Source organism: Eleginops maclovinus, chromosome 19 (genome assembly GCF_036324505.1).
Source record: "Eleginops maclovinus isolate JMC-PN-2008 ecotype Puerto Natales chromosome 19, JC_Emac_rtc_rv5, whole genome shotgun sequence".
NCBI classification, from domain to species: domain Eukaryota; kingdom Metazoa; phylum Chordata; class Actinopteri; order Perciformes; family Eleginopidae; genus Eleginops; species Eleginops maclovinus.
Window position 1 is genome coordinate 3,641,425 of NC_086367.1, and position 26,898 is coordinate 3,668,322.

General features: G+C 40.1%; 1 protein-coding gene across 2 annotated transcripts; it reads right to left on the reverse strand.

Moving 5' to 3' along the window:
• Positions 1 to 45: 45 nt before the first annotated feature.
• On the reverse strand, positions 46 to 25,308 carry LOC134881172 (ovarian cancer G-protein coupled receptor 1). Of its 2 annotated transcripts, XM_063908327.1 has the most exons (8): positions 25,224 to 25,258; positions 16,754 to 16,855; positions 9,020 to 9,282; positions 6,223 to 6,372; positions 3,321 to 3,454; positions 2,924 to 3,146; positions 2,166 to 2,346; positions 46 to 2,085 (listed from the first exon to the last, which is right to left on the reverse strand). In XM_063908327.1, exons 3-8 carry the CDS (start codon positions 9,113 to 9,115, stop codon positions 1,613 to 1,615), a joined length of 1,257 nt encoding a protein of 418 aa, XP_063764397.1. In that variant the 5' UTR covers positions 9,116 to 9,282; positions 16,754 to 16,855; positions 25,224 to 25,258; the 3' UTR covers positions 46 to 1,612. The 2 variants fall into 2 exon arrangements, with proteins under 2 accessions (XP_063764397.1, XP_063764396.1); XM_063908326.1 differs by lacking the exon at positions 16,754 to 16,855 and having other exon boundaries at positions 25,224 to 25,308.
• Between the last annotated feature and the right edge of the window lie 1,590 nt (positions 25,309 to 26,898).

The window sequence follows — 26,898 nt, forward strand, 5'->3', positions numbered from 1 at the left end:
TCAGAGGCAATCAAAATACAAACAATTGTACATCAAAGTAAAAAGTACATCAAAGAGACATGTTTATTTTGGATCTGAACAGCTATTTACCCACATTAAAGGGTCTGGGTCAAAATGACCCGCAACATCATCTTTGTATACAAACTCTGCACAGACATTCCACTACACATCAGAGTGTCCAGATTTTACACACCAGTTCATGACCCTAGATGATGAAAAGTCACCAAATTTCATCAAGAAAAAGAAAGGATAACCAGTACTTTGGTCAACACAAAAACTGAAATGGGTCAAATTGACCCTTAACATAATACAAGGGTTAAGTGGTGTAAATTGAGAAATTAAAAGATTTAATTGCAATTATCACAAAAATAATCTGTGATTAATCATGACAATTCATAGTTTTACCTGTAAAAAAGAAAATGCATGCAAGCTGGTGAGGGTTTTTTACTTCACATCAACTTAGTTTTGATGATTTCTGAATTGTTCAGTCAGATCATCTTTGGACATACAGTACACATGTTCTTCCCAAGATTAATGGTTTGATCCAAGCTCTGGTCAGGCTCCATGACAAACTGTACAATGAAATAGTTCTACTCTACTGTCAATGAGATAAAACATTGCCTAAAGATACACTTCAGGTTACGTTTATGGACACAGAGCACAAGTGAAATGCAAACCCTTACACAGCCTGCAGGCCAAACTGAAATGTTTAAATTTCCATTATGGTTGCACATGGCACTGTTTTAATACTGTCGTTTAACAAGTTTCGTTATGGTAATTGTTGCCTATTTTTGTTTTTTTTCTTTATGACCACCAACAACATGATTCCTGACTAAGCTCAAGATGGCAACCCACACACTGTCTTTAATGGCTGCTTATGATTGACCCAAAAAAACAACAATATACAGCCCCGGAAAAAATTAAGAGACCACTTCAACATTATCATTTTCTCTGGTATGTATTTGAGTTAGATTATTTTCTTTTTTTTATTGTATTCTATAAAGTACTGACCATTTTTCTGTGTGTTGGAATTCAACAGACACTGGACTGGCTGCCATACATGTAGAGATAAAGATTTAAGAAACATTTGGAGTGGTCTCTACATTTTTTCTGGAGCTGTATAGGGGATTTGCTCTTTGCTCACCATGAGCCTTGTGGTAAAATCAGCCAATTAAGTTTTGTTTCTAGAGTTATGTATACTCCCGCCGTGTCATACAGCTGTCATCTGATTGGCTGTGCGTCCAAAGGTCACTGGTAAACAAAGTCAAAGTTGTAATAGCTAAAACTTTGAGCTCAGCACTCGCCACCAATTTCGAGTGTTGGGCGGCACCAAAGATAGCTCTTCCACCTTGTCGGGCGGCATCGCAATCTCCATGGAAACACAAGGTTAACATCAGCGTAACTGTTTTACCCCGATCATGTGAAGGCATTAAGTACTCCAACAGAGTGCCAATTTAGACCTCAGATTCATGTTGAGCTCTCACATACTGTTCTAAGCTCAGTAAAATGTCCCCAGAGAGAAGGGAATGCTTTCAGTCCAATGCCATTGGGGGGGGTGTAAACACATTTGGATGGGTAGCAGGGTCTCATTAGGGCTGCTGCTGTTCGACCTCTAAGGTCCCTGGTTGCTCTCAGATTGAGTTAGATGGTGTTCTTTTCTTTGGTCTTTTGGCTCCTTCCCAGCGATCACACAGCTGGGCTCTCCATCACTGTCCACACATTTGTCAGAGTGTCCATTTACAACCAAGCTGATAGTCGTTTTTTCTCCCGCCTGCGTGATTAAAATCGTCTTTTTGCTGGAGGTTTCTTTTTCTAAGTTGCTGGGAGTCTTTGCATGTGTGAGCAGCGTCACTGTCGGATGGCCGTTGTTCTCGTCGGTGGCGACCTCGTTGGAGTCGGTAGGTGGGTTGCTGGGGCTGGCGTTGCCACTGCGGCAGCAGCAGCATAGTATCCTAGCAATAGGCCTGAAAATGACTCTGTACAGGCCGCGGCGCGCGCTTTCGCTTACAAAGCAGTACAGAGCGGGGTCTGCCACGCAGTTCAGACTGGTCAGCAACAACGACATGTGGTAGTAGTTAAATATTCCTAAAAAATAAGAAAGCACACCAAAATTAGTCTGTTTGACAAAAATGTTCCTGGATTACTTCACAAAATATAAACTGTACCTGCAATAAAGTTGCAGTCTCGCTCCAGCATGGTGCGTACCAACAGGAAGACGTGGTAGGGGGAGAAGCAGACGAGGAAGATGAGGATGGTGCTGCTGACCAACTGCCTGATCCTGGTCTTCTGATCCGGCTGCGTCCCGGCGCTGCGACCGACGGCCCGGAGAACACAAAGGTAGCTGATCTGGACAGCATCAGTCATTGGAGGCATCAGGATCAGTGTCAAGATAACTCATTTATGTAACATAATCCTGTCTTCAACTTCTCTAAAAAACCCTAAAACATGATTTCAACTTTTTTTACATGGGTTTGCATTTCTGTAGATAGAATTATAGGTTTGTAAGCTAAAATTAGATAATTAGTTCATTTATTTATTACATAAGGCTGTTTTGGCCGTTTTGGTGTGCTAAGATATTTGGACTTCAGTTACATATACTTCTCCCAAGACCACCCTGCTGAAGGCAGTAAATTAATTTTAGCTAATTATAAGCCATGTATTATTTCCCCAAGATTGTCAGGTCAATTGATTTACAAACATTCCCACTTTTTGGCCTGACTGACAGAATGGAGTGTGGGATCACAAGATATGGGTTTGTAACATTTTACTTCTAACAATAAAACCACAATAATATTTACCTATGACATTTTAAAATGTTGTGTAAAAGTGTAGAGAAGGGATCTACCTCTAGCCCAGTAGTGTTATTTAAATAAACCAGTTCCCTTTTGTGATAAAAATGTGATTAGTAAAAGAGTTGTCATACCGATAAAATAGCCAGAGGGAACATGAAGCCAACAGTGAAGCGGTAATAGTTGATGGGATACTCCCACGGCTTCATGGGGTAGTGCTCGAAGCACACTGATTGATTCTTGATGTCGGTGCTCAGTTCTTTATGGCGAAAGAAAACCACACCCACAGCGATCTCCTTCAGCCAGATGAAGGAGCTAACCAGCCACGCGGTGCGCATGGAGCGCAGAGAGGTGAACCTGGGGACAAAAGAAGGAGAACAGTGCAGCTTATTAGCATTAAAGTGCTTTTTATGGATGTGTTGGTTGGTCGGATGGTTGGTTTGTTGGTTTATTGATTGCTTTGTGGCTTTGTGGTCTGTTTTTTGGGATTTGTTTGTCTGATGGGCAGTTGGTTTTTTGATTCATAATTACCTCAAAGGGTAGACCACAGCCAGGTAGCGATCCAGGCTGATACAGCACAGGAAACCGATGCTGATGTAGATGTTCTCATAGAGCAGGAAACCACAGAGCTGACACAACCACTCCCTGTGCTTCCAGTCATCATCCTGTAAACAACAACACCACACATTCATACACAGAAACTAGGGTCTAGGAAACTATATGTAAGTAGGTGATAAGTGAATAAAAGCAAATGGAAATTAATTGCTATATATTTTCATTTGCATTTTAAGAAATGATATGGTTAAGTTGCAGTTACAGTACATAACAAAATGAAATACAATTTAAACTTTGATACATATAATAACTAAATAACAATTTACAAACCAGAAAAGAGCAGTATAGCTACTCTTTTTAAAAGGAAAAGAAAGAATCTTACTTTTAATCTTCTGGTGTTTTTCAAGGTAGTAGGATAAATTGATTTTTATTTAGAGAAATACCAAAAATAGTTGAAATGTTTTTATAGATATTTCCCAGAATCCACTTGCTTTACATGTTCAGAATGTATGACTATGGTTTGTCTTCTGCTGACCACATTCTCTCCACAGTTTGAAGTCAAATGTCCCTTGTAATTTCTTAGAATTAGACTTAAATTTCGAAAAATGTAAAGATCTTTCACATGCATTATTTCAAGCAGTTTAATTTAGTTGTAGTATGATCCCTTTGCAAATAACAGATACAGAAAATATGAAGACAAATACACACAAGCATAAAAATAGATTTGCATGGAGCAGTGTGAGTGCATGTAAAATTACACAATGCATGTTCCCGGTTTGATTCCTGGACAAGACACTCTTCTTCAACATTTCCTGTCCTCTATGTCTATAAAAAGAAGGCACAAAATGCCCTAAAGAATTGAACGAAGAATTAAACTATGTGCTGCAATACAGTGGGGCAAAAAAGTATTTAGTCAGCCACCAATTGTGCAAGTTCTCCCATTTAAAAAGATGAGAGAGGCCTGTAATTTTCATCATAGGTATACCTCAACTATGAGAGACAGAATGAGAAATAAAATCCAGAAAATCACATTGTAGATTTTTAATGAATTAATTTTCAAATTATTGAGGAAAATAAGTATTTGGTCAATAACAAAAGTTCATCTCAATACTTTGTTATATACCCTTTGTTGGCAATGACAGAGGTCAAACGTTTTCTGTAAGTCTGTCAAGGTTTCCACACACTGTTGCTGGTATTTTGGCCCTATTCCTCCATGCAGATCTCCTCTAAAGCAGTGATGTTTTGGGGCTGTCGCTGGGCAACACAGACTTTCAACTCCCTCCAAAGATTTTCTATGGGGTTGAGATCTGGAGACTGGCTAGGCCACTCCAGGACCTTGAAATGCTTCTTACGAAGCCACTCCTTCGTTGCCCTGGCGGTGTGTTTGGGATCATTGTCATGCTGAAAGACCCAGCCACGCTTCATCTTCAGTGCCCTTGCTGATGGAAGGAGGTTTTCACTCAAAATCTCACGATACATGGCCCCATTCATTCTTTCCTTTACACGGATCAGTCGTCCTGGTCCCTTTGCAGAAAAACAGCCCCAAAGCATGATGTTTCCACCCCCATGCTTCACAGTAGGTATGGTGTTCTTTGGATGCAACTCTGCATTCTTTCTCCTCCAAACACGACGAGTTGAGTTTTTACCAAAAAGTTCTATTTTGGTTTCATCTGACCATATGACATTCTCCCAATCCTCTTCTGGATCATACAAATGCCCTCTAGCAAACTTCAGACGGGCCTGGACATGTACTGGCTTAAGCAGGGGGACACGTCTGGAACTGCAGGATTTAAGTCCCTGGCGGCGTAGTGTGTTACTGATGGTAGCCTCTGTTACTTTGGTCCCAGCTCTCTGCAGGTCATTCACTAGGTCCCCCCGTGTGGTTCTGGGATTTTTTCTCACCGTTCTTGTGATCATTTTGACCCCACGGGGTGAGATCTTGCGTGGAGCCCCAGATCGAGGGAGATTAGCAGTGGTCTTGTATGTCTTCAATTTTCTAATAATTGCTCCCACAGTTGATTTCTTCACACCAAGCTGCTTACCTATTGCAGATTCAGTTTTCCCAGCCTGGTGCAGGTCTACAATTTTGTCTCTGGTCTCCTTTGACAGCTCTTTGGTCTTGGCCATAGTGGAGTTTGGAGTATGACTGTTTGAGGTTGTGGACAGGTATCTTTTATACTGATAACGAGTTCAAAAAGGTGCCATTAATACAGGTAACGAGTGGAGGACAGAGGAGCCTCTTAAAGAAGAAGTTACAGGTCTGTGAGAGCCAGAAATCTTGCTTGTTTGTAGGTGACCAAATACTTATTTTACCGAGGAATTTACCAATTAATTCATTAAAAATCCTACAATGTGATTTCCTGGATTTTTTTTTCTCATTCTGTCTCTCATAGTTGAAGTGTACCTATGATAAAAATTACAGGCCTCTCTCATCTTTTTAAATGGGAGAACTTGCACAATTGGTGGCTGGCTAAATACTTTTTTGCCCCACTGTATATATTCTAAAAAAGTACAAAGTATTTATAATACATTTGGCCTGTTACCCCAGATTGCATAACATCAGAAAATTAATTTTGTTCCTTAATTTAAAAAGTGTGCAGTAGAAATTGCTGACGACAGTTATAACATTTCAATAACTGGCTAAACTTAGTGAGCGAAGTAGTGTGACAGTTTATCATAAAAGTAGTTAATCGTGAGGATGTTATGTTCACATAGGATTAGGAAACGCATACTGTGCTGCGTGAAGACACTGATAACATCATAAGTGCATATGCAGTAATGTTATTTCCTGCATTTCATGCATAAAAAGAAAACACTTATTGGAACAACATTGCCTTTTTTGTTGTTATGGCAGAATACATACAGGGTTTCACTTTACCTGGAAAAAGTACTGCAGCCACAGCGGTAAGGATGCCAGGTACAACAGATCAGACACAGTCAGGTTGATCAGATAAACTCCCAGCTCATTCTTCTGCTTCAGCTGCACAACAGCATGGTACAGAGAGTATATGTTGGAGGGAACACCAACCTGGCATAAGGAAGACAAATTATTATGATTATTTCTATTCTGACATGTTATGTTTTTCCTACAATGCAGCGTGCTTAGAAAAACTAAAGAAACTAAACAAGAACGTTGAGGTTGGATGATTCTACCAAACACTGGGTTTACATGACCAAAGTTGATGAGCCCAATGCCCTACACCAGGGGTTTTCAATTTGGGTGAATGTGAGCCTCCCCTTAGAGTAGGAAAGGACAGCCGAGGCCCCCCTTCCCCAAAATCGATCGCCTGCCCTCACACACACAGCTCTGCAGTAAATGCCATCTTTTGTGTGTTCCAGGCAATGACGAGTTTCATTAAAAACTGATAAAATGTAAATATTTTTTTATATTGTATTTGAAGACATTTTATTTTCACAACTTTTTAAAAAGTGCATTCATAAGCGATCTTTGCAACAGCAAATACTTTCAAACTTCATGCAGGCCTAATTGAAATCCCTGAACATCAGTAGGCCTATCCACAAGTCAAAAAATCGGCACAGTGTGTCTGGGCCTTAAGCGCACATTTGAAGGAAATGCACGTCTTGCACAAAATCAGCACAATTGACAGCTCTCTGATCAATGAACGACAACGCTGGTTGTTCAAGGAATACATGACACTGAACAGTCAGCTGCATTGAAGGCATGTTATCAGATCGAGCAGATTCAAATATTTTCATCACATTTTTTTACGTTTTCAGCCACATAAAGCCTCAGATTTAACCAACAAACAAAATGACGCCATTCATGTCATTTGCGCTACAAGAGCGAAATCAACCCTATGGCCCAACCAATTTATGCATTCAAGACAACACAACTTTGAGTTTCAATTTAATCGTCCATATCAGTGGGAACAATGAGGCCGCGCTTTTGATGCGCAGAGGTGTTCGATGCGGGGCTGCACTGCAGAGAGAAATAAACGCAAGTCGTCCTCCACCTGCAGCCTTGATCTGTATTTGTTTTTAATCTCGGTCAGTGCGGAACACCCACACTCACACAAGTAGGTGGAAGTGAAGGGGATTAGGACTTTCATAGCCTTTGTGGAGATCTGGGGAAACTCGCTCTCCACAGACAACCAGAAACGCGTGATCGGCATTTCTCCAAGTGTCTGCTTCAAGTCCATATTCGAGCTGAGCTCAATCAGGGCCTCCTCCTCCTGCAGACTCAGTCCATCACACACCCGTTTTGTTGCTAATGCCTTGCGATGGATGATGCAGTGCTTCCAGACAGCAGCAGGGGCAACTGCCTGTACCTGTTTAACGAGACCGCAGTGACGGCCAGTCATTGATCTTGCCCCATCAGTACATATGCCACAACATCGGCCCCAGTCAAGGCAATTAGCCTGGTAAAAATGATTCAAGGCCTTGAAAAGTTCGTCAGCTGTTGTGCGGGCGGGTAGAGAGGAGCGCAATACAAAAAATCTTCCTGCACCCTGAGCTCTTTGATAAACCAAACGTACACCATCAATTGAGCACAGTGTGCGACGTCAGTGGACTCATCTAGTTGAATAGCGTGAAAGGGGCTTTCACGAACACCGTCCAGGACCTGCTCTTTGACATCACAAGCCATGTCTGATATTCGTCGCTGGGTGGTATTGTCAGAGATAGGGATCATGTCAAGTTTAGCAGCAGCTGCTTCTCCCAGCATCACTGAACACATATCTCTAGCTGCACGGAGTAGCAATTTTTCGTCAATGTTATGGGGTTCGCCTGCCTTCGCTATACGTAGCGCGACACGATAAGATGCTTCTGTCGCCTTCATGTTAATAGTGCCAAACGACTGTATTATGCTTTTTTGTGACTGAAAATCATCACGCTTCCTCTCAAAAAACTCAACTGGCTTGTTCGCTAAATTAATGTGCATAGCTTTAATGTGACGCCGAAGTTTGCATGGTGTCAAGCTGTCATTTGCTAGCACCTCCTTGCAGACCACACACTGCGGCAGAGGTGACCAGGTGAAACCTAACTTTAAGTACTCAGGATCATATTTCCTACGTTTTTTTGCTGGGTCCTGTCTCCCCCCTTACTGCTGACTTCTGTTGACTTGGGACAAGGAAACGATGCATTTTACAGCTAATACACAAACAATTACCGATCTCAATAGAGCGGCATACAGATGTGTATGTTATTTTTTCTTCGCGCATCGCGCCTCCCCTATGGCTCCTTGGCGCCCCCCAGGGGAGGCGCGCTTCACCTATTGAAAACGGCTGCCCTACACTGTTCAAATTCAGGTTATTTTTGTATAACTTCTGCACATGTCAAGGTTATACAGCAGTAGTTAAAGTATCACAAGTTCAGTTTAGGTTGCTGTAATAAACGTATTAGGTTATTCTTAAATAATGAGAGTTCGTTGTTGTTGTTGTGGCTTTTATTAACACGGCGCTCTCTTAACACATGTCCCGGTCATAACATAGCCATTTGTCCTAATTCTATTACGGTGCTGACAAACACAAAACAGCTAATGCTACTACTTACACACGTCATCAAAGCTTGCAAAGTTGTGAATTCAAGGAGGAACTATAATTTCTAGCGCTTGGGAAACGTCCGTTTACGTCCTCAACTTTTCCAATTACTTTTATAAAGTATTCATACACCTTAACAGTTTTTTGTGCAGGTATTCAAGATGCACACACACTTACCATGAGCACGAGGATGTACACACAGGAGAAGACGTACTGGTGGATTTCATGGTTGATGGTGCAGTTAATCACTTCCTTCTCTGACATGTTAAACATCACCACTACTCGCTCACACCACCTTCAACATACATGTCCACATGAAGGTTTTAAGACATGCATGTGACTAAAATGTAGCGAAACAGACAAATCTTCATGTCGGTTGGAGCACACCATGTCTTAACTCTTTTCTGGGCCAGTGTCTCTCTTCTCTTTCATTTGTGGAGCTGTGGAACACAGAAAAATATATCGTTAGAGACTATAAACATCTGATCATATATTAGATTTAACTGTACGTACGTACATACTTACACAAACACACAGACACACACTTACATTATTATTAGACAGTAAAAGTCTTGACTTATATTAGCAAAGGTAAGTCCATAATCCAGTGGCGGGCCGTGCATTTCACACCTAGGCCTTCAGTGATGTCCTACACAGTCCTACCTGAATTATTCCACCTCTTAATACCATCATTATGACGCCATGGCTCTAGAAACTATACATTTAGACAGAAACGCAGTATAACCGGGCGTTGCATCACCTTAACATAGTCAAGTACAACAGAGTTATATTAATATTTCCGAAGCATTTATAATCAATACATCAGCATTTACAGTTAACTTAATTAATCAGATTATCTGACAAACCGCTCCTTGACACCTGTGTCCGTCACATAACGCAGGACAAGTGCCAGCTGTGCTATACCCACATCTGACGTCTCGTCCACCATAACAGCGACAAAGGGTGCTTTTTTAATCTTCATTTTGATCTCTTCTCCCATCACTTCAGCAATAGCATAAATCAGGTCGTTTTGTATTTTGCCTGACGTCCCAGTAAACATGTTGTTTGTGTACAGGTGGTAATGCAAATCTGTGTTGTTCTCAGCAAGAAAAGAAAGAAGCTCCACGTAGTTTCCTCTGTTTCTGGACTCGGCGCTTTCATCGTGTCCCATAAATGAAAGTTCCTGTTTACCCAAAAACAGGACACAATCAATCAGTCTTTCAATATTTCCCTATTTTTGTTCACCCTTTCGTTGTGGAGCTCCGTTTCCCTGCGCACTTGTTCGTTGAGCTGTAGATCCACTCGGGTGTCCCCAAAGGTTTTCAAAAGCACCAGTGCTTCCAAGTGCCCAGCTGTGCTTTGGTGTCTCGTTGCTGCCTTGGTTAGACAACTCAAGTTTGCAAATTTAGTGTGGCTCCAAACACCAAATCGATCAGTTGCAAATACCAGGCATTCCCGGCAGTACAATTTGCAGTGCCTCTCGGAGGCTGAGAGCCAGGGGTACCGCTCGTAGTTTCCCTGCTGTGCTAGGCTCGCTAGCGTTGGAGTTGGTCGTTCCCTTTTCAAGATGTGTAGCTTTACATGAAAAGTTCGTTTTGAAAATGGCGTTGTAATTATATCTTCTACCAAATTGATCTCTTCTCCTCCTTCAGCCATTGTGGGTTGAAAAAAATAGCTTGTAGAAATCTACACAAATTAGCTCGCTCAAGTTCTAGTTCTGTTTGCTAGCTTTGCCCATAGACTGTTTGGCTCTGCCTACTGCCTAGCTCTGCCTCGTATCCAATCAGAAGATGTGCACGTGCTAACGTTAGCGTACGCCTGCTAGCTGGCCCGTTGTCGCCACCTCGAAATCTGATTGGTTAACGCCACAGTTTTGTTTGCGTTCACTTTAAGCTACAGCTGCCCGCACTGTTGATTCTGAAGGCCTAAGGGCAGATTTCTTTGACCCTAGCAACACATTATGGCTGAAATATGATTGGATAAAAGCTCTAACATAAAGGCCAGCCCTCCAAATCTCGTTCTGAGGCTGGAAGCAGCGCAGCCAAGACGAACGCTATAAAATGAAGAGAATAGACTATGGGGAATAATTTAATACGTATTTGTGGAAAAAATATATCAAAATTTAATTTATATTCTGATGATGTTTAGGCCAGCAGAGAAGGCCTTGCTGGCCCTGACGGCCCACCACTGCCATAATCTCTCAAACTACTATTTGAATAAAATAATTGGGAATTAACTGAAATAAGACCTGGTCTTGTTGGTCATAAATTATCAGTCAGTGTGTGTCCAGCAATTCCTCTGAGTGTCACTAAATTAGCAATCTTGCTAATTAAAGAAAAGGATGTTTTTATGAGGATAAACTACCAAAATGATTCAAATCCAACTGGAACAATGTGGAGCCCTTGTTCAGAGCAATGCAAAACAAAATCACTAACTATATTCAATCAGAAGGTCAGTGAATACGTCGTAGGAAGTTATGATTTTATATTATAAACCAAGCCTGGGTCTGAAGCTATGCTAGCAGCTAGCACACAACAGTCCTTTGAGCTAAATGCTAACATCAGCATGCTAACACGATTACAATCAGAATGCTATCATAAACATGTTTAGCAGGTGGAAAGCGTCCTCAGATCATTTACCTAAGCGGAAGTTGTAATACCACAGTGTAGAAATACCCTGTTAAAAGTAAACTGTGTGTCATTACTCAAGTTAAAGTCCACATGTTTTAGCATCAAATATACTTAAAAGTACCAAATTTAAGCACTCAACATGCAGTATGGCCATTTTTCTGCAAGGTATCTCAATCCAGTTTATTTATATTCTGTATGAACTATATGAATCTGCAAAGTAACTTCTACTCTTTTTATATGTAGTGGAGTAAAAGTATGTAGTAGCATATAACACCAACCTAACTGAGTACATTTCATCCCAATATCCCAGATTCATGTGTTAAATGTGGAACTAAAGATATGGGTCTGCCCGTGTATTCAGTTCTTAACATCCTTTCCTGTTACAGGTGTGAAATTGTCATTATGCCTTAAATTATGCATTCTCAATATTTTTCCTGTAAGACCTTTATTAAATATAAAAATGACTGTGTGCTGCTAGCAAAACACACTGTAGCCAAGCCCTGGAGATCTGTTTCTAAACCGAGTTTGCAGGTCTGGCTTGGTGGACTATCGAATTCCCTTGCTCTTTACAAATGTTTACCTTAATGCTAAATGGTAAATATTCTACCTTTGATAAGATTTGGAGTAGCTTTATATTATTTCTCGAAGGGGAGAACGCAACAGCAGCTTCTCTATGATTCTGTGATTTCATGTGACATGTGTATGCTTATTTAAATTGTAGTATATGTTCATTTGATTTTAAAAACATGTAGATGTATTTTCTTTTGAAACATGTAATGCGACATGTTGACGTATTGTGTCATAGAACTTTGTAGGATGATGCCCTGATGTGTATCCGCTATCTATTTTGCTCCTTACTTGTTTTTGTTCATTTTTTTCTTTCGTTTATGACTTATGTTCTTAGTGAAAATGTTCAATAAAGACATTTGATTAAAAAATTAATTAAAGTATGTATTAGCAAGTACAAGTAACTTGACACTTTACTGAATTACAGAACTCGAGTAGATGCACTTAGTTTCCATCAGTGGTTGCAAGCAATGTGTGACTTATTTTGAATTATTAATTCTGATTGGTCAATCTCAGAGGTTGTTAACCATGGCATGTTGCCCTCAGTCAACAAACCACTTTTTTCGACCTCACACTGGCCCTTTAAATATTTAAATATTAAGAAATATATATGTCACCAGACATGTTTGTGGGATACAGCGCCACAGCTTGGTAAGATAAATTTCACTTTTTAACATAAAACATGTATACAACTTTAGATAACAAAGATATGCATGTGCATGAATACATAAAAAATTATATTTGATTGTTTAAAAACGTATTATGTATTTATTAATTTGCTAAAACTATGTTTTTATGTCCGCTGCCTCAGGGCAACACTAAGCAATTAGACCACTTTTTTCCAGGCAATATCATGCAAGAGTGCAAATGTGCTCAGCTGTAAAATGATAAACCTAGTTGATGTTTTTACTTTACTATCTACTGATATTTACAGGAAATGGACACCAAAACCTTTTATGGGCAGAAGGGAAACAATCAGGCTGTTAGGGCTATTCTGTCTGACAGTGAGCTTGATGGGAGTGACAGTGAGGACAGTGAAGGTCAAGATAGTCAGGAAGAGTGGATCCCTGAATCAGGTTTGCAAATTGTTAGGTTAGGGGTCATTCAGTATCATTCAGCAGAGTACTAGTGTGTTTATGTGTTTATTTGGCAAGCATATTAGCGGAAGGAGAAATGTAAACTAGAAAATTCAGATTTTTTTTTTACTGTGACTGAAACTTTGGTGCGCGTCCCAAATGCTAACTTGGGTTGATTTAGTTAACGACCGACAGGTATGTTCTAAGATTCAAATGTGTGTTTCTATTTGTGCTTCCTGTGTTCTATTAGGAGAATGCATCTCTTATTGAAAATGACACTGAGTCTGTAAATGATGAGGAACATGAAGATGTAGCCATCCATCCATCCATCCATCCATCTTCTCCCACTTTTCCTTCAGGGTCGCGGAGGTAACAGCTCCAGCAGAGAGCCCCAAACTTCTCTTTCCCTGGCCACATCAACCAGCTCTGACTGGGGGATTCCAAGGCGCTCCCAGGCCAGTGAAGAGATATAATCCCTCCACCTGGTCCTAGGTCTACCCCTCGGTCTCTTCCCAGCTGGACGTGCCCAGGTGGCATCCTCACTAGGTGCCCGAAACACCTCAACTGGCTCCTTTCAACGCGAATGAGCAGCGGTTCTACGCCGAGTCCCTCCCGGATGACTGAACTTCTCACCTTATCCCTAAGGGAGATGCCAGCCACCCTGCGGAAAAATCCCATTTCAGCCGCTTGTATCCGCAATCTCGTTCTTTCAGTCATGACAATCATGAAGATGTAGCCGAAGTTGGTAATCCAAGCCTACCTCGGTGGAGAAAAGTCCACAATCCATCATACAATCCTTACCCAGAATGGCAGGGTGATTTGAGAAGTCATGAAATCATGTCCCCTCTCCATTGTTGGAGAAACCACATTGCATGTTGTGAAGTGGTATAATAAGTGCACAGTTAGCCTTCTGAGTGATGACGCTGAATCACTCAGCTCTGTCAACAAAGTTCAAAGATGGGATCGCAAGCAAAATTGTATCATGAGAGTCCCCCGTCCTGCTGTTGTAAAGGAATACAACAAGAATATGGGTGGGGTTGATCTGCTTGACTCACTGATTGCACTGTACCGGAACAAAATTAGATCCAAGAAATGGTATCACCGGCTGGTGTTTCACTTCATAGACATGATCATTGTGACTGCCTGGCTGCTTTACAGAAGAGATTGTGAAGGCGCAGGCATGAGCAGGATGGAAGAGATGAGGCTGTATACCTTCAAATAATACATTGCTGAAGGTCTGCAAAAGAGTGGAAAGAGTCCAGAACGCAAGAGAGGTCGTCCCAGTTTCACAATTGCTGGTGAGTATGAGGAGAAGAAAAGGACCAGCAACTCCAATTCCGGTCCCTGATGTTCGCCTGGATGCCACAGCCCACTGGATAATAATGGATGAAAAGAAGGGGAGATGCAAGGTATCAGGGTGCACAGGCACACCCAAAGCCAAGTGCAAGAAATGTGATGAGCACCTCCGCTTCACATCCACAAGTAACTGCTTCCTGAGGTTTCACACAGGGTGAGAATGTTAGCCACACACAGACACACTGATTTGGGTTGGTTAATATGAAATGTATTCATAAAAGGTTAATTGTTATATTTTAAAATGTGTTCCTGTTATGTTGTAGCCAGTTTTGGTTATTGTTCTCAAATAAAACCTTTTGAATTCAAATAGAGTTGTTTTTATTATTTCTTCTGAATTATAGAAATCCTTGGTGTTTCAATACCCTCGTAGCACATTGTTGCCCTGACGCAACAAACCTACACCTGGTTGAGGGGTGTGTGTGGGGGGGGGCACATTTTAAAATGGATATGATATCAAGGACCCCTAAGCTCCTAAAACACATGGTGAAACATTTTTTTCCTCCCAAAATAAAAAGTCATGCCATTCTCGTTTACACACCGCTGCTAACACAAAAGGACCCTTGCTATGGAGGATCAAGGGACTATGTGAAGTCTCTGTTCCTTTACTCCGTGGTGCGTTCCGTCTTATACCAACAAATTATGTTCTTCTTATTTTATATTCCTGAATCTGTCATTTAAGTGTGAGGCAGTACTGCAGTACTGTCTGTAATTGTTTTAGTGTGACTGTTTTGACTTCCAATAACACATTTGAAAGAAGCCCGTCTATGAAAATAAACCAGATTTATGAAAAGCGTCTTCGTGCAGCTCTGCATCCTGAACTGCAGCTTCTGTCTAACAGAGTCACTGTGCTGTGACACTTCTGAGTATAATCTCCACTAGATTTATTTGTCTTGGCAAGCCGGTGCCTTTAGAATAGCTCCATAATGATATACTAGAAAGCAATTTAGAACCTTCTTCACACAATATGCTTCCACCACAAGTACCATATCTCTGTCTGTCACTCGTCCGTACTTTGGTCTTTCTCTCGCTCTGTGCATTCTTGAAGTCTCAAGCTGAACCATGATTGTAACCCTTATTTCAGGCTGAGGAATGGAAGAAATGATACACTAACAGTCAGATATCAATTGTAGGAAAGATTTCTGCTCTGCACACCTTTTGCACGGCGGCAAAGGAGTGAACAGGGGTGTGATGTTGTGCAGCTATGAGTCAGCGGCTGCAGAAAGGCCTCGTTCAACAGAATCAAAAACAGGATCACACTGTGACACAGCCTGACCAATGTGTCACAGCAATGTAACCAATTGCTGTTTGCAGAGACAAATGTAGACAGATCTATGAAAGAACGTCACCACGGAATGCATTTGTAGTCCCTTCATGCTATAATAAAAAGAAAAGAGTGTAGCAGATGAGTTGTCACTGCCTGTGGAGAGTGCATTAACTAATGCACTTAAATATGTTTTTGAGGTAGTTGTAGATTGTATCAGTATTTTCATTTAATGCTATGTCATACTTACTACATTTTGGAAGCCAATATTGTACTTTTTATTGCATCAGGTTTATTTGACAGCTTTAGTTACCTTACAGATTCAGATTATTAGCTAATAAACCTTGATAAGACATCCAGCAGCTGTGACAGGAAGGATGTGGCTCAGGGGGGTATCTACTAGGGAACTACTGTTATCGGAGAAGATACTGAACCCAAATTATGTTCCTGAGGCATGTCTGCTTGAAAATCCATTCAAACAATGTTCTTCTTATATTGTTTTTAAAGGTCACCTATAAAAATGCACTTTTTGATGTCTTTATACATAAATATGTGTCCCCGGTGTGTGAGCAGGCTCACAAAGGGTCAGAAAATACAACCCTCTCTCTTTTCCTCCTTACCCACAAAAAAACGGGGGTACAAACGAGCTGATCCAGATTTGCTGCGCAATTGAGGTAATATCGAAAATGTGGGCTGGCTTTACATTGAACTCCTGGCAACGTCCCCTACTTTTTCTTTTTCGCACGTTTGGCTCGCCTGGGCTTTTTTTGTATAGATGCTATTATAACATCAACCCTGTGCTGTATAATCAAGTAATATACATGTTTGTTTTTTTTCATGACAAGCTCAGCTATCAGCATATGTAGCATATGAAACTATAGATACAAAAGAAAAAGCAAGACGATAGTGTTATCACTCAGTATTCAAAACCAAAAGTGAAAAGTAGTCTCTTGACATTGGTCTTGGTGACCATGGGAAAAAAAGGTAATATTTCAAAGTAAGATGTATTTACAATATTTACCAAAACAAATCATGGCGTTGTTATATCAAGAAGGTTAGCTGTTCCATTCCTCAAAGCCGTTTCTGTCAGGTACGAGGCAGGGCCACATCACACTGTCTACACCTCCAGGAGGAGAAGAATAAAATATGTGTTTTAATTGTATTTAATAGCTTGAAGCCATAATAGGTATTATTTAACATTTCAATGACATTCACACCAACTATACCAAATTCCCACTTCTCCTTTACCTCACCTCCATCCTACACACTTAATTCAGTGTAGCATCAGCATTCATAAACCTTTAATGTTCCCAATTTTGTATATACTATTGGTATTATCCAACTTTTCAATCACATTTATACGTATTAAACCCATTCCTTTTCTTACCATTCCTACTACTGCATTGCAGTGCTCTTATGTCCCTGAGGCCACAGTGAAATCAATGTGCCTTCAGAGGAACCGGCACAGACCAGCAGGGGAACGTCTCAGGAAGAAGAATGAACCACATTTGGCTGAAAAATTATTTATGCCAGGCCTTCGTGAGGTGGATTCATATTCGTGTGCAGTATATATACTCCATCAGAGTAGCGTACAATAAAGGAGAGTGAGGAGGTTCAGAACCGGACTGTAGAGACCACACAGGCAAAAATAAATTATTCAGTAACCTAATCTAGTATGGAATTATTAATGTAATGTAACCTGATCACTCTTTGTTACTTTGGATTAACTTAATATTGAATGCAATGCAAATAAATACAAGAGAAAGGAAACATCCACCAATAGAGTGAGAACCATAAAGCAGATTCAGGCAGTAGGCGTAGAGGCTCAGATAGCGTCCAGTTTACAATGAAGAAATAAAAACTGATCCTTTAGCAACAAACACTCTATGCTCTGACTACAGAACATGGATTAAGAACAGCCAAAGTATTTTTAGCAAGCAGGTGATCACCTACAGTATGGACCTGTGAAAAAGAAGAAGGACTGAAATATATATACAGACCTCAGGATTCCAGATTCTATCGTACGTGAGGCCGACAAAATAGTTTAGAAGATATATTTTAGTTTATCACATGAAACAACAAACACAGTATTTCTTGTAATTTTCTAAATCAGGTGTCCACCCATTTGAAAAATAGTAAAAATAGAAAACAATTTTAAAAAGAAATTAGCATGCGAGACTGTTCTTCGTAATATATATTTTGGTATGTCAAAATGTATTGTAACTTTGTAATCTAGTGCTATTTATCATTTTTTTTAAATGTGTCTGTATAAGTCTTTTTTAATGTAACTGTAGGGAGTGAGGCCGATATATGTTAAATAAGGGAATTCAGAGAAGGACGTTTGAGACATTACTGTCATGATCCACTTTTTTTGGTTGCCTGTTTTATTGAGTTATTTACTTTTACAGGGTTTTAAACTGAGTAACAGGGGCGCTGCGCCCTCTTACTGTCGGCGTGCGCCCTCAAACCAAAATGCAGATTTTCACCGTAAAATGTCAAAGTGATGCCAGAAAACAATATTTCTGTTGGTCTCAAACGGTATAATGAGTCCAGAAATATGAAGATGGGGTTAGATATCTGGTCAGACGGCATAGACAGCTTTGTTTTTACGGAGGATAAATAGGGAATGGATGTCCGGTGGGTCTGCTGGAGGACGAGTGGCAAGCAGCAGGCTGACACTGAAACTGAGATTTCGAAATTACATCCTTTCTTTTACTCTCCTTTATTCTGTAGAGGAAGTAAAGAAACTCTGGATTTATTTGTTGTTTGAGGTGCAATACATGACTAGGGAGCTTTAAGACATGAAGACACTATTATTTTCTGCTTTGATCTGATGCTGTATTTTCACCGGAAAGTGGGTAATTTTGGCCAGACGTGACGATAGCGCCCTCATACTTTATTGTTCTAGAAAAAGAAGACAATTTCTTCATTTAAGGTGAAACCAGTCTGAACAGTACAGAACTTTCCGATCATGACAGCCAAAGATCCAACAAAGACTAAACAAGCAGAACTGATAAGGGGACAGAGTTCATGAGGGCATGAGGATGCAGGGCTGATGGGGAACAGGTGCAACTAATAAGGACAATAAAGGCAATCAAAACAGGCGGGAAAACACACAGAGACAGGCAGTGAAAACAGATATGACACAAGGAGAGAGCACCTTTCGAAATAAAACCGGAAACCAAAAACTGGAATCATGACAGTTTCACCTGCTGTTCAGCTCTACACATGTAGTCATCTCATGAGAATGGAAGCCACCTAATTCACTGCTTTTACTGTTCATAACCCCCCCCTTTCAGATCACAGCCACATTACTATTTACTGAACACAACACAAAAGAGAGACTAGTATGAAACAGCCCATTAAGATGTAAGATGTAAACCAGTCATTAAGAAGCGCAAAGCGATTTGATCAAATTCAAATAAAATAAATAATGCAATTTACATTAAATAATTTACAGTATACCAAAGGAACAACATACTTTAACCACGTCTTCCAAAAAGCTGCAACGCGTGGAGAAACAAACAGTAGAATATAAAGAGTCTGTCAGAGATAAACACAGGGATCTGAAGGCTTAGTGATCACCAACTCCAGAAAAAACAGGAAGTCACTAAAATACATGGCAGCCCAGAGAGGATTTATATGTTCTATAGAGGTAGACACAGAAAGCACTTCCTTCACTTCTGTGCGGAATAACAAACTTCCAAATGTAACCTCTAAAGGAGCAGCTGGTGGAATCAATCAGACCAACATGTGAGCAAAGAGACATAACATGCACTAACTCCCACAGTTAACTGAAGGAGACATTTCTGGAGGGTGTTGCAGTTTCCTAACCTGCTCTGGAAATCAAATATTTCACACCACCCACATGACATTTTGATCGGCAGACATTTTTTCCACTATGATGAAACTCTTTGAGCTTTGGACCTGTGGCTCTGGCAGGAAGAGGGGGCTTGGAGAGTATGTATTTTTGTACAAATCCTCTCTGCAGTTCTGCTGGTGAAGGAAGATCTGCTCAGCTGGAAGCTAAATATATACAGTAACCGCCTGCAACTGAACTAGATTGCTGAAACGTGTATTGTACTGTATAGCAATCAGAAAATGGACTTCAGTTTATTTTGTGACCTCTGTATTTATTATGTGGATCTTGTTTTACTCTCTTTGGCCATCATGAGGAAGGAGAGCCTTCACCGGAAGCTTTTGATCTCTCTGATCTGATATATTGAACCACCAGTTTCATACTGGAATAGAGACTGATAATTGTTTTCTCAAGCTGCTCCTCACAGTTTTGCATTTTGCTTGTTTTTATTTCTTTATATGTTAGTTTATTTAACAGGGACAAAGTCACCCTAACATAGAATATATGTATGTGACATTTTAAAAGTTAATTAAAGTAATACAATCATTAAAAACATGCATTATGGACACATGCACATTAAAATAAACAAGAAATAATAATAATACAAACACTGTAGATATTGCAGAGATACCAGATAGCAACAGATTGATGCAGCACAGAGAGAGGACAGTATACAATTGTTGTTGTTTTTTGTGATGATAGATCTAAGTAATAATCAACACCATGTCTTTAACAAACTGAGTGTTCTGTATCGATGGTGGAGTTTCATTGAGCTCTAACTGAGAGTGCAGATTGCCAAGGAAGTTTTCTTGACTCAGAAACTTGTATTTTTATTTATGAGGCTGTCATGAGAATGTATTGATTTCTTATTAAGTATTTGATGTGTCTGTTTTACACAACGGCTGTAAGGGTTGAAGAGCAATAGTAATGCCCTAAAACATTAGCATAATAAATCATTTCCAGTGTTCAAAAGACAACCTTATCATATTCTGAGCTATTAAGTAAGTATTTCACAATAATACGAGGGCCGACAAACGGTAAAGCGGTACAAACGCGCTACAACGACCGACTTTATAATCCCGAACATCAACAAGCGCTACAGTCCAAGCTGTGTGTGTCACTTTTTAGTGTCAATGGTTCTTCATTTGCATGTCTTTTGGCAAATTTGTTTTTTAGATTTGCATCGTTTCTGAAGCTGCAATGTGTTTCTCTGAATGGAAATGTTTTGGGCCAATGTAACGCATTTCCACCTGTTGGCCACCGTATGATATAAATGCAGGTTGTTAATTATGTGCAGCAGTTTGTGAAATCAGGCTGCTCCTCTGGCTGTGATAATCCATTGCCTTGATTATAATTACACCAGTGCATTCTCGTGCAGATGCAGCCTCCATCAGAAGTCTACAGCTGCACAAAAACATATCTGCTTGTTAACTATGTCTTCAAGCAATCCTGCATACACCAGGATCAATAAATAACAAATGAGCATGTGGTCATTGCCTCTGTATTACCTTCCAAATGCTGCTGCAATGCCACCGTTGCTCATTCATCAGCATCCCTGACAGCCGTAACCGTGGCAACAGCAGTACGTAGTACATCAGGCAACAATGCGGGTCCTGTCATCGCTTAATGCTGGTACCACAGCCCATCCTCACACATCAACAGAATTGTTACCCTCATTATAAATTAAAGCTCTGCCATATGTTCATTTATTAGCAGATTGATGAAACATTGTGAAATATTAGCACTTTTCTTCCAAATGACACTTTTCTTATCTTTCTTACTCCATACTCGTAAACTTGGAAGTACACCATCATTGTTGGTGTTTACGTTAACCCAACACAACATCAGAGCAGCTCTGGATTCAGACGGAGGGTGAATAGAGTCACAGTAGAGGCACATACAGTGGAGGATATAAGTATTTGATCCCCTGTCAATTTAGTTAGTTTACCCACTTACAAAGAAATGAACAGTCTGTACTTTTTATGGTAGGTTTATTTTAACAGTGAGAGACAGAATATCAAAAAAACATCCAGAAATGTACTTTAAAAAAAGATATCAATTAATTTGCGTTTATTGGTGGGAAATATGTGATCTTCTTGCAGAACATGCCTTAGTTCTCTTGGTGGAGAAAGCCTCATTGGACAGCACAGAGCAGATGTTTTTTGTAGTTGGTCACCATGTTTGCTCACATCTCAGGAGGGATTTTGGTCCTCTCCTCTCTGCAGATCCTCTCAAAATCCTTAAGGTTTGGAGGCTGATGCTTAACAACTCGAAGCTTCAGCTCCCTCCACAGATTTTCTATGGGATGGAGGTCCGGAGACCAGCTAGGCCCCTCCATCACATACTTGGCCGTATGTGTTGGGTCATTGTCATGCTGGAAGATCTATCCATGTCCCATTTTCAGTGTCCTGGCTGAGGGAATGAGGTTATAAGCCAATACTCTACGATACATGGCCCCCTCCATCCTCCCCTCGATGCGGTGAATCGCCCTGTCCCCTTAGCAGAGAAACCCCCCAAAGCATAATGTTTCCACCTCCATGCTTGATGCTGGGGGTGGTGTTCTTCGGGTCATAGGCAGCATTTCTCTTCCTCCAAACACGACATGTCGAGTTGATGCCAAAGATCTTGATTTTGGTCTCATCTGAATCATTCAGAGGATCACTGGCAGACTTCAGACTTCAGTACATGCGCCTTCTTGAGCAGGGGACCTTGCGGGCGCTGCAGGATTTTATTCCCTTACGGCGCTTCAGGTCATTAACAAGTCCCTCCTTTGTATTTCTTGGCTGACCCCTCACCTTTTTCATGATCATTGATGAATCTGATTCATTGACTGTGGACAGGTGTCTTTTATCCAGGTAAAGAGCTGACATCAGGAGTTCTTTCTTAAAGCGAGAGGACTTATTTAACCGGTCCTTGGGAGCCAGAATTCTTGTTGGTTGCAAGGGGCTCAAATACTTATTTCCCCCAATTAAATGCACATTTATTGATATCTTTTTTTTAATGTAAATGTATGGATTTTTTAATATATTCTGTCTTTCACTGATAAAATAAACCTACCATAAAAAGTACAGACTGTTAATTTCTTTGTAAGTGGGTAAACTTACTAAATTGGCAGGGGATCAAATACTTATTTCCTCCACTGTAAAACCAATATGAACCTTAACATTAGCAAAACATATACTTTTAAAGTTATCTTTGTGCAAAAATGTCTCTTCTAAATCTAACTTAAAACTTAAGAGGGATAAAAAAATTGTTTGTTTAAGTGTTACGCATGTTGAGTGATGAGTACGGTATTTGAACTCTACTTATCTTGTTAGAGATCACTGTATTTTGTACTATACACCACACAGTTATAAGTGCCAGGTTTCACGTTCTTTTTATCGGATCTCAGTTTGTACGTGTTGATGCCGAGTCCTCCATTCAGCTGCCCAGAGACGGATGTGTATTCTGACATAATGGGCTATGAAATGACACTTCACTGATTGAGTATGGACATTTGTTTTACTGAATGCATTTGACACTATAATCATCATGTTCATCATATTCGCTGACGATGATCACAGTTCTTGTCAACATCTTTCAGTATATTGAATTTTAGGGGATCGGAGAGACAACTTGACCACTGCGCCTTCGCTTGGCTGTGTCTTTAGATAACCCAGACTTTGGCCAGTCAGAGGTCATTTCAAAGAATTCCTTTAGGCGGTTTGACATTTCAGGTTTGTGTACCCTGCCCCTTCCGATGGTGAAAGCCTGATTTGACAGCAGAATATCCTGCAGGAACAGTTGTGATTATTTGACAGTTGCCCTGCAAGCTTTGTGGTTGTAAATAGAACAGCTGGCCCTATTCCATTTCCCCCCAAAGTACTGGACAAACTAAAAGTCTGACCTGATCCTGCCACAGAGAAAAACATAAATGTCAGTACTATAGTGCTCTGTACCAAACATCATAGAAATGCACCCAATAGTTGGTGACGCGTTTCACTGCCGACCGATGGCCTCACCTGAGCCAAATGGATTATGAATTATCTGGGGACTACGAACATTTGGAAATGTTTTGCCAATCCACCCAATGATTGTTCAGATCTTTAAGTGAGTGATCAACAGCCTGGAGCCCTGACCAGCATGGTTAAGAACAGGCTCAAGAAACAGCAACAGGTATTTAGAAGTCAGAGACTATTCTGCTATGGATGATTAGGAATTCAACACCAACACTTTGTTCTATGAAACAAGAAGAAAATGCAGAGTTGAAATTGATCAAAAACACCACAAAACAAAACCCTTTTGGCTGTTTCATTTGTGTCAGTATTTGTCGCTTGCACTTTTTTTTCGTGGCAATGGCACATCCCATAGAACGCTTCATATTTGTGGTCTTTGTATGATTTGCCGGCCAAGTTTTATCTGTAGAGCCTTATCTCATTCAATTTTTAAATTCAAATAAGTGTAGCGGTCTTTTGTTTTATGGTTCAACATTTTCTCTGTTGGGTTTGTTTCCGGAGAAGGATAAATAAAGAAGAAATGAGTGAACATTTATAGACCCCTGCTGATTGGTTACGACAAATGCTACAGTACCAAGCTTTCCATTAGAGGGGATATCTTGGGGTTTCCCCTCTCCTGTAGTGTGTTCCATAGGTTTGTATGCATGTAAATGATCTGCAAAGGCTAAAACCCCTGTGTTCCCCCAGAGGGAGTTTCTCGCCCACACACTCCTGATTTTGTCTCATCAGATGACTAGTGCAGGTGCCGTTTTCGAGCTTGTGTAATCGTGTTGTGTCTTTGTAAGATTGCCATTGGTCATACAGACGAAGCGACACAAATTCTAATGAAAAATACTGTGGGAAAAATAATTAATAGAACTGGTCACTGCTAGATCCTGAATAACAAAGACATGACAAACTAATACTATGTAATGCAGTTATTGTTGCTGATTTTCTTGTCCTGTCCCTTGTCGGGTGCTGCGATTTAATATTCATAAAATAATGTATGCTATTTCCACATATAAACCACGTGTAGACAGTACCTGAGCCTTCTCTTATAGTGTTATAGTACCTGTTTATTCCAGTATCTGGCTCCAAACATCATAACTCTATGAATATTTCATAAAGCTCTGCATGAGCTGCTGAAAACAATAACTGAAAAGCCATCTGAAGTCAGGTTCATTCCTTTCTCCTGCATGGTAAATAAAGTCGTTGCTGAGTTCTGCAGCACCGCATGCTGCAGAGTGACAGACTCTACAAATAAGATGCATTATTAATGACGTTGGACTGAAGAGCCTGTCGGCATTCTGACCACAGTTCAGTCTTCATAATGAACCATCGATCCCTCCATTACAGTCCATATTCAACTGCAATCCGCTTAAATGCCACTTCAGATATAATTACGTCACCGTCACTATTAAGAATAATTATGTTTAAGGCAAAAACAGACGCTTCAAACATACAACAGGAACCGCAGATAGTTGAGTTATAAACATATATATCAAACACCAAAAATAATCGCGTTAATAACTAATAACAAAAGCGCTTTGTCTTATATTTGTCCACACAGGTTACACATATAATCTCCGCTGATAAAATCTCAATTACAGAAACTATTTTTAGTAATATTTACATGAAATAAAACACTTATTTCTTACCTAATCTCTCCGATCTGAAGGTCCGCATAAAACTGAAGAGCAGCGCTCGCTCTCTCTCCCTCCGCTCTCTCTCTCTCTCTCTCTCTCTTTCTCTCTCTCTCTCTCTCTCTTACTCTCTCTCTCTCGCGCGCCACTCTCTCTCGCGCTCTCTTCCGCTGTGAGCAAGTGCAAGATGATATTTCCTGATGTAACTACATAGCCTACTGTATGTATTATATATAAAATATATACATTTGCTTTATAGCCTGTAAAACTGATGTTTTGAGATGTTTTTACACGACTTGGAGAATTCATGTAACGGTGTTACGTTATAAGGATACAAAATAAAGTAACTGTATTCCTTTGCAGTAACAAAATGTAATCAGATTTCTGTGTTTTAATAAATAATAAATTGGATTACTCTCAGGATTACGTTACAATTATTTTTAAAATACAGAATGCTATATTACGAATACATTACATTTGTTATTTTGTTTTTATTCCATGCGTAGACACATTAATAAAAATACTTTTTAGTAATCCACTGTATGTATTAAGCTAAATCTCAGTCAATATTTCCCATTTCGTTCTCATTTGTTGTGAACTTTCATTGTTTGTCAATAGACTACAGCATGAACATGTTTAATAAAAGGCAGTTTACAATTGTTCTGTTGTCTTTCATAATATACTTAAGTAAAAAACATCCTATACCACTTGATATTGAGGTAATCCAAAAGTAGTCAGGTTACATTACTTTTGTATAGTGATACTTAGTTTTCCGATCACATTGTATGTACTATATTTAGTGATTGTAACAGAATACTTTGATGTCCCCAAACCCAGCACATGAAGACGTTATAGCATATTCTAGATTTTTTTTCAATAAAGTCTTAGTCCCCTCCTAACCAAAAGCTTTTCTTTGAACCAAAACATTTTTTTATGTATACTGTAATTACTTGAGTCATTTACATATATTTCACCATCATTGACTTCCTCGTTTCGTCCAGCTCAATGGTAAGCGAGGCCACAACTGTGTTGCCTCTAAGGCATTTATACCATTTAACTGTAATGTGTAATAATTCATTTATATCCATTGTAGTTAATAATAACAGTAAAAAGGTTATTAAGATTATTTTATTTTGATAGTTGAGTTACTCATGACATCTCATGATAAGGTCGCCTGTGTACTCGCGACTTCCTGTTTATGTTCCCTGCTTGTGTGGACTGAGAGTGATGCAGACATGCTAGGTGTGTTCTGAAGCCACCCGAAGCCTTCCGAAGCCATCCACTAAGAAATATTGTACAGGCAACGCCTTTTCACCAAATGTCATGAAGACTTCAGAGTAAAAGGTCAACTCCACTACGACTCATGTTTTCATTGGACACGGTTTAACTTGGTGTTGAATCAGAGTTGTTACACTCTGAGTGAGAACACTACAGTGAAAAGGCGGCACTCGATGTTTCATAGTGTCCGAGATGGCAGCTAGCAACAAGTCAGGAGCAGCAAGTGCTAAGAGCAACATGACATCATCGTCATCATCAAGCGCAGCTCGTGCCAGAGCTAAAGCAGAAGCTGCTAAGGTAAGCGCTTCATATGCTGGCCAGGAGGCTAAATTAAAACTGGAAAAGGCTGCTAAAAAAGCAGAAAGGAAAACAAAAGAGGCTCAAAATAAGTTAGAAGCAGCTAGAATTGATA

Excerpts from the sequence above, each read along its gene's own strand:
- LOC134881172 (XM_063908326.1), bottom strand. The coding sequence starts at position 9,115 with ATGTTTAACATGTCAGAGAAGGAAGTGATTAACTGCACCATCAACCAT. Across the intron at positions 2,347-2,923 it reads TCCCTCTGGCTATTTTATCG|ATCAGCTACCTTTGTGTTCT; the intron begins GTATGACAACTC and ends GATGCTGTCCAG. Across the intron at positions 2,086-2,165 it reads AGACTGCAACTTTATTGCAG|GAATATTTAACTACTACCAC; the intron begins GTACAGTTTATA and ends CTTATTTTTTAG.